This window comes from Geotrypetes seraphini, chromosome 3 (genome assembly GCF_902459505.1).
Source record: "Geotrypetes seraphini chromosome 3, aGeoSer1.1, whole genome shotgun sequence".
NCBI lineage: Eukaryota > Metazoa > Chordata > Amphibia > Gymnophiona > Dermophiidae > Geotrypetes > Geotrypetes seraphini.
In genome coordinates, this window is record NC_047086.1 from 67,039,280 (window position 1) to 67,048,060 (window position 8,781).

General features: G+C 42.6%; 1 protein-coding gene across 3 annotated transcripts in view; it reads left to right on the top strand.

Moving 5' to 3' along the window:
- HMGCLL1 (3-hydroxymethyl-3-methylglutaryl-CoA lyase like 1) overlaps positions 1-5,939 on the top strand; it is a 143,865-nt gene extending 137,926 nt beyond the window's left edge. For all 3 annotated transcript variants that reach the window (XM_033939884.1, XM_033939882.1, XM_033939883.1), the window contains one exon: positions 2,959-5,939. In XM_033939884.1, the coding sequence (XP_033795775.1) occupies positions 2,959-3,060 (102 nt within the window). In that variant the 3' untranslated portion in view covers positions 3,061-5,939. The remainder of the gene's footprint in view (positions 1-2,958) is intronic.
- The last annotated feature ends 2,842 nt before the right edge of the window (positions 5,940-8,781 follow it).

Below are 8,781 nucleotides of genomic sequence, written 5' to 3' on the forward strand. Positions count from 1 at the left end.
GCCGCATTTGTCTCGGTTGAAGGAGACGCATTGGGACATTTAAATTCACCCAAGGCTGGGCATGGGTGTAGTTTCCCCTGAAAGTGGCCTTGGGCGATCTTAAGCAGCCCTAGGCATTTCCCTAGGGCTACAATAGACGCCTGAAATGTAGACCAGCAAAATTCTGGCCTGCACTTCAAATAGACACAGCTGCTGAGCTGATCGCAGCAAGGGAATTACTCTGCAGCGATCAGCTAAGCGTCTGCAGCAGGGAACCACCCTGTCAAAGTTCCCTGGCAGGAGGGATGCCCACTTCCTCTTGCCACCACCCCCAAACCCCCTCCCTCCTGGGAATGTCTGCAGCAGGAGGGATGCGCCTTCCCTCCTACTACCACCCCCTCAGAATCACCGCCACCCCATCCCCATCACCCCCGTAAAGCTGACCCCCCCCCCCCTCCCCGACAACCCCTACCCCCATACCTGTAAATAGAAAGTCTAGCCAGAGGGCTGCTCTCACCCTCCTGCTGGCAGGCCTGCCACCCTAAAATGGCGGGCCTTCCCTTTTCCAGTGCATTCTGGGATGCACCTGGGAGGGGCCTAAGGCTTCAATTGTTTCCCACTGCATCCAAGAATACTCTGGGAAGGAGACCTAAGACCCTGGTTGGCCCAGGTGCCTAAGGCCTCTCCTATGGGAGGGGCCTTAAGTATCTGAGCCAATCAGAGCTTTATAATGCACCGGGAAGGGGAAGGCCCATCATTTTGGGTGGCAGTCCTGCTGGCTGGAGAGTGTGTGCAACCCTCTGGCTGGACTTTCTACTTACAGGTACAAGGGGGTTGGGGGTAGGTAGTTGGGGGTAGAAGTAGGTGTCTCGGGGAGGGGTTAGCCATAGGAGGGTGGCGAGAGGAATTCTGGGGGTTGGCGGTGGTTCCAGAGGGTGGTGGCAGGAGGGAGTGGGCATCCCTCCTGCCTCAGACATTTTTGAGGGGGTACGGGGGGGTTAGCGACAGTAGGGAATGGGTATCCCTCCTGCTGTGGACATTCTTGGGGGAGTCGGGGTGGTGGCAGGAGAGAGTGGGCATCCCTCCTGCTGGGAACTTCACGGGGGGTCCCTGCTGCAGCCGCTCAGCTGATCATGGCAGGGGGATTCTTTGCTGCAATCAGCTGATCGCAACGCGATTATCTAACTGGTGCCTGTGACATGGGCGCCGGTTAGAGAATTGTGACGGTTAGGCAGAAGGGCAGATGTGATTCTGTATAGGACGCTAGTGTGTGATTCTCAGCAGCTGCTTAGGTGGCTACTGAGTCTGGCATCCTATACAGAATCTGCCCCAAAATGTATAGATTTAGGAATAACTAAGGAAATATTTCTTCATAGAAGGAGCAGTGGATGATGGAGCAGCTTCCCAGTAGTTGTAAAATCAGCAGCAGAATTCAAGAAAACATTGAACCAAAAGAAGAGATCCTTAGTTCTTTTACCTTTATCTTTTATCTTTATTTATATCCCACCTTTCCCAAGGTGGGTTACAACATGGCACATACATAATCAAAACTATATAGCACATAATCACTTTCTCCAGAACAAAACTCTGTATGGCAGTTTGTTTAAAACTGTGAAACTCAGACCATAAGAGCGGTGATATGCCTCAGACTTTGGAGCAGTATCCCCAGTTAAGGATTTTCTTGTGTAAAACTTTATACGCTCCTGATGACATCATAGGCTACCAACCACCTTCCTAATGCCACTGCCACTACAAAAGATTCCTGGCCAGAACCCTTGTATTCCAGGCAGGCAAATGGAACGATTGGCTGAGTAACGTTATCACGCACTCCTCAACCTACTTCAATTTTAGAAAATTGGTAAAAATGAGTTTGTTCAATCGATTTGTAAACTAAGAATTTTATAGCTCTGCTAATTCAACCAGTAACCTTAAGAACTATATAGCTTTCTATTCTTCCATTATGAAAGATGGTATTGATGACTTTGAATTGTGACCTCTTCGCTGATTGTCCAGCGCTTCTTGTTGTAAACCGCCTCGAACTTTCATGGCTTTGGCGGTATATAAGAATAAAATTATTATTATTATTATTATTAATCTTCTTTATTCACCTATTTAAATTGCTGTTTTCCTTTATTAATAATAAATTACTTGAAAATTATTTCTTAAAATGAAAACAAATGCCCATATTTTCATCCAAATTTTATAAACACCTAATGTTATTCATTATTCTGTGCCAAACAGGCTGTTTCTGAACGAAATCACAGACTGGTGCAAGCCAATAATCAAAACACATACATAACAATAATCACAAAAATTTCAACACATACACAGTAATGAAAGCAAGCTGCATAAAATCTCAAAGAATAGGCAACCCAAGCCTATGTACGCAAATCAAAAAATGGTTCAGCTCATATATTTCATCATACAAAAGAGATGTCTTTTCAACAATTTTTTGAAATTACCTAAACTTATCTGTCGACATATACACTATATTGAGGAGGACTATTCTACTCTTGAGGACCCATACAAGAAAACATTCTGACTCTAGACAATTTCAGCCTCAATTGTTGCACAGTCGGGATACATAAATTGGCATGATTTGCAGAACACAACGTATATGATTCATATGGTAGAATACAATCCACTAGATATTTTGGTGCCCGATTATGTATCTAAAAATACTTTAGATGCAAAGGGAAAAGCAGGAAGAAGAGTTTTTCTTATTGCTTTCATACATTTCTATGAGTAAAAAGTGTTATGCATTTATATATTTTCTGCATAATCAATATAAAGAAAGCTTTCAAGGAAAAAAAAAAAAAGACATGATACATATAATGAACTTGTTCCTATCTCCTTACTTTTTTGTTTGAATATAAAAGAGAACATTTTGCATAAAGATTTTTTCTGTAAACTGAGAATAAGGCCAAAGTGTTAGGTTCTTAATGTAGTAAATATAACATTTTCTTTTTTTCACTGTAGGGAGTGAATCTATACAAAGTGATGGACGCGGGTAACTTCATCTGCAAAGCTTTGAACAAGAAAACTAATTCCAAAGTGGCACAAGCATCGCTTAGTTCATGAACTTTTGAGGATTTATGTGATATCATATGCTTTTTAAAGTTTATTGTGCAATACCTGTATGCTTTCTTACATGAAAAAAATAGCTTTATTGCCATTGTTTTATGGTAAAGGAGAAGGAAGTTTTGATTTTCTATTTATTATAAAATTATATGAGGAATGATAATACAAAAATGTATAATGATGAAAACTGGTGGAGATATAATGGCTAGACCCAATATCAATTGATGTGCCTCAGGACCCTGTCCTAGGACCTCTTCTTTTCTTCCCTTGGTACCCTAATCTCTTTCCATGGCTTCCAATACCACCTCTGTGCTGATGACTCACAAATATACCTCTCGATACCTGAAATTTCTATGGATATCCAGGTCTGAATATCACCTTGCCTGTCTAACATCGCCACCTGAATGTCTCACCGTCATCTAAAATTAAATATGACCAAGACTGAACTCCATATCTTTCCTCCTAAACCTACCTCTGCCCTTCCTCCATTCTCTATTTCGGTGGATAACGCTCTCATCGGCTCACAACGTCAGAGTCATTTTTGACTCATCTCTTTCATTCTCTTCGCATATCCAACAGACCACCAAAACTTGTTGATTCTTTCTCTACAACATTGCTAAAATCCAGCCTTTCTGAGCATGCCTCCAAGACCCTCATCCACCCTCTCTTCACCTCTTACCTGGACTACTGCAACTTGCTTCTTACGGGTCTTCCGCTAAGCCAGCTCTCTCCTCTTCAGTTCTGCTGCATGCCTTGTATTCTGCCAGTGTCATTATGCTCACATTACCCTTCTCTTCAAGTCGCTTCACTGGCTCCCTGTTTGTTTCTGCATACAGTTCAAACTCCTCTTACTGACCTACACGTGTATTCATTCTGCAGCCACTCAATATCTCTCCTCTCTTGTCTCTTCCTATACTCCGCCCCGGCAACTCCGTCAGATCTCTCTCTTGTCAGTACTCTTCTCTATTTCCAACTCCCAACTCCGTCCCTTCTATCTTGCTGTGCCATATGCCTGGAACAACTTGTCTGACTCAGTGCATCGAGCTCTATCTCTGACAGTCTTCAAGTCCAGGCTGAAAGCCTACATTTTTGAAGCTGCATTTAAGTCCTACCCTGCCTTCTTGTAAAGCACACATATCTGTTGTCATTCCCTCTTACTACCCTACCCCCTCCACATCTTAAGTCCCTTGTAATTCCCACCCAAGTATCATGTATAAATTCACCTTTGTTCTCTATGTCTGTCATAATTAGATTGTAAGCTTTTTCAAGCAGGAACCATCTCTTGCGTGTTTAATGTACAGCACTGCGTGCTTCTGGTAGCGCTTTAAAAATACTATAATAAATAGTTGTAGTTGTAGTAATATTCAAAAAAAGCTGAGCTCCTAATTTAGGAGCCTAAAGTATGTATTTTAGAAGCACTTTTGAGTGTTTAGATGTCCATTATCTAAACCTCAATTTTTCAAAGTTGGATCATGGAATTTGTAAAACTGAAGAACATCTAAATGGGTAAGGTCTGGGTGTGTTTTGGGCAGGACTAGAGTGGGCCCAAAATATAGACATCTGTTTCCCATTTCAGAAGAGAAATACATGTCTGTGTCCAAAAAGGTAGATGTCAGCATTTAGACTTCCTACCTGGGAAGTCTGGGAGTTAGAAAGAAAAGTGTTCCTACTGAGCAATTCTCAACTTGAGATATCACCCCCTTAATCACCCAGAGATTAATGTGCCCCCATCACCTAAGGCAAAAAGATACTCCAAAAAGAGAACTGCCAGAGGAGCTTACAAAAGAGACCAACTGAAAGGCAGTATAGTCAACGAGTTCTGAGAGTGGTATTCTGGCTTTAAAGAATAAAATGGGTAACAAACCCTTAATGAATAATCCTATGCATAAATAATTATATTATAATATTGAAACGGGATATCCTCAGTGTGAAGAATTAGCGAGGGGAGAAGAACCTCCAGCGCTTAGCACACCAAGGCAGAGGCAGCAAGCCCCTACCTGCACACCATCACTGGATATCTCACGTGTGCCCAACCAAAACAGTGAAAAATAGTGCAGTGAAAGATTACTAATTCATACTAGCAGATAATCAAAGCAAAAAATTAATTAAAACAAAAATACCACTCTGAGAACCCCCCAGCCAATTCCAAAAGGAATTAAACTCAGACTTAGCTTGGATTAGAGAGTAGACAAAATCCTTCCAAAAAGGAAAGTCCAACAGAAGACTGATTCCCAAAAATTATTCTTCAGGCAGGGTTCAACCAAGCCCGCTTTCGGAAATAAGATATCCCTTTATCAGGAACCCATTAAAACTGGAGAGCAAACAACGTGCAGGAGAGTAATCCAAGCTGGCTGGAAGGAGGGCGGAACTCAGGTTTATACGGGATCCTCAGATTGCCGCTGGTGTAACATAACACCTTGTGGCTGCAATCCTCATTAGTCCTGTTCTACCAACGTTCGCTAGCAATATACTATTTTCTTTTAACTTCTCCTAATGTTTCATTTTATAAAATTCAAAAAGTTAAACTTAGCTTGCATTGTAGGTTCCATTGCTGACACGTCTCCACTCACCGATGTGTTTCGTGTACTTCCTCGGGGTCAGGGAAGACTCTTAAGGGCACAACAAAACAAATTATACTATAGTCAAGTAGACAATCAAATATCACTAACACTCATGTCTGTGCTGTGAACTATTAGCATTACTACTGCCCTTTACAATCTGCCGCCATGCAGCCAAAGATGGCCATGGTGTCTGACTGCACTCTAAAGTGGGGGTTGGGGGGGAAACCCTGACGTCACTTCCGGGACAGATAGGGGAAAATGCTTGAGTACCTGAATGTAAACCACTTAGGCTATAAGTGGTACATAAATTTTAGAATATATATACACACTATACAGTACTCCCCCAATATTTGCAGGGATTCCGTTTCAGGAACCCCCGCGAATGTTGAAAAACTATGAATACAGTTTTTAGCAGGGGAGACAGGAGAGGGCAGCCGGAGCGCCGACAAATGAAGGAAATCACTCGCGGTATGCTTCGACCGCCTCTTCCTGTACTAAAGTCGAGCCTCACTAATCAGGAGCTGCGTGTCCTGCATCTCCGGCTGCTCTCTCCTGCCCGGTCATTCGCGGTTGGAAAATACCGTGAATGACCAGGACCACGAATCGCAGACCGCAAATTTGCAGGAGAGCACTGTATATATACACACAATTAGAGTGTACACATATTCAAAGGTTTCTGAAGCCTACCATATTTCAGGGCTACATGAGACAGTTGCTGTCATGTCCCTCCCCAGGCCACACAGGCATAGGCCATGTGTAAATCCTCGCATTTCCTCCCATACTACAAAGGAGTGCCACATGTGAGAGCTCCCCAGTAGCAAGATAACAATGGTGAGAATGATATATAGGTGATGATGTCCCTCCACAAACATTCTGCACATAATGCTAGATTTGTTATTCAGACAGACTCATTGTGACAAAGGACCATTTCATGCCAACCATACTGACAAAGTTGCTACCATCCTTTCGCATTCCCTGTAAATACAGGTCTATGTTTGATCTGAGAGACTCCCATAACAGCAAGATAAGCTTATATTCCTTAACACAGCTGCCTCCTGCCCCCCCCAAACCTCCATCCCATGCATGATTGTATGCAGCAATGGATATCCTCAATACAAACTACCATATTTACAGGTTTAAAAACACAATCTCTAAGCTGCTAAAAGACAGGAAACAGAGTAGGACTAAGTGGTCAGTTGTCCTCATAAAAAAGTGGAGTGCCTTAAGGTCTGTACGAGGACTTATTCTGTTTAACATATTCATGAATTGTCTGAAAATAGGATGAGTGAGGTGATCAAATTTGTGGTTAATAAATGTACAGCTTACTATATCTGATGGTCATAGTGGATTACAAAGAAGTAGCAGACAGCCTGGTCTTCAAAGGAACCACACTTTAATTGCAACCAATAAAGTACATACAAAGAGTCATCTAATCTAACATGGGACTCCACACGAATTGTGTTATGGCAATATGCCTCCCCCAGGAGTCCAAAAGGTGCTTAACAATGCTTTGAAATTAGTAATATAAATCAATAACCTTGTTTATTGTGTAACATCTTATGATAAAACGCCGAGAGATGTAGTGAGCTTCACTCCAAAAGTACTTTACTTTTCTTCCAGGAACTTTTTTTTCCAAACATGTTTTAAACACACCTCTCCTAACTTCTTTTACTATATCCTCCAGCAAAGAATTCCAGAGGTTCACTATGCATTGAATGAACATATATTTTCTCCTCTTTGTTTAAATGTTCTACGTAGTCGTATGTTCCTTAGCCTTAGTACTTTGATAAAACACATACGCTAAATGGATCTTGGCTGGTTGTGAAGCAAAGGGAGATTCTATCAAGTATTGCAGTAAAGGGTTTCAAGATTTATGCAATCAAGCTTTTTGTTTCTTATTCACTTTTTGAATATTTCTGTTATTTTCCTCTCATGCTAAATGTTGAATATACAAAGGCAGATTTTAGATAGAACATGGAAGGGGAATTCTCATATCCATGTCAGAATAAGTGGAATTTCCATGCTATTATTATACACATGGCTCTGTCAAATGTAATGCTTCTTGTAAAATAGGATCATGGCTTCCAATCCAAGCCTTTCCATGCCAAGAATAAGAAAGCTGTATTTGAGAGAATAAAACCACATACATATATATACACAGACATGAGAGCAGCTAGTCATTCCCTCTGCTAAGGGCACTAATTCCAGCATCAGCCACCCCTCTGATCAAATCCCACCTCGATGCCTGCTTAGCCTTCTATTAGAGGCCCCTTGAACAAATTTTATGGAGTAGAAACCACAGAGGACATCCCCTCTGGCATCACCGCCCCCAAAGAACCCCTCAAGTGGCACATAAGCCCACAGTCAGAGCCCCTGGTGGTACTTAACCCTTCCAAACAGCCCCTTCCCCTTATATCACTGAAATCCCATCTAAGTAGCTCTTCCAGTGGGTGAGACCACCACCTATGAACAACAACCTGACACGTAGCTGCTTCCCCCTGGGGTAATCATCCCTTAGACCAGAGCTGCCCAAGTCCGGTCTTCAAGATCTACTGGCTGGCCAGGTTTTCAGAATATCTACAATGAATATGCATAAGAGAGAGATTTGCATACCAAGAAGGCAGTGCAGGCAAATCTCTCTCATGTATATTCATTGTGGATATCCTGAAAACCTGGCCTGCCAGTAGATCTCGAGGACCGGACTTGGGAAGCCCTGCCTTAGACCAAGGCCAACAAAATGACCCTCCTCCTGTAAATTCCCCCCCCCCTCCCACACACACACACACACTTACTGATCCACTTCCTTGACATATCCATATATGGAAGCCTGACAGCTAATTATAATATCACAATATTACCACTCTGTCTTAGCATTCATGGATTGAACCTAGACATTAGATGGAAAAGACTGAACATTGTTTCTACCACACTACACACTAGGGAGTGGGTTAGGGTGGGCTACTGGAAGAGATGTTATGAGGTCCTTAGCCCTCAGGGTTTACCCCTGGAGGAAGTGGCTACATGCCAGGCTCTTGTCCACAGGGGGGAGGGGACTTCTTAAATGATTTCAGTACTGTGAAGTGATCCTGATTGGGGTGTCAGATGTCACAGGAGCTCTGATTTAGGGGGTTGGATGCCACAAGGGTGTTTATTGGAAGGG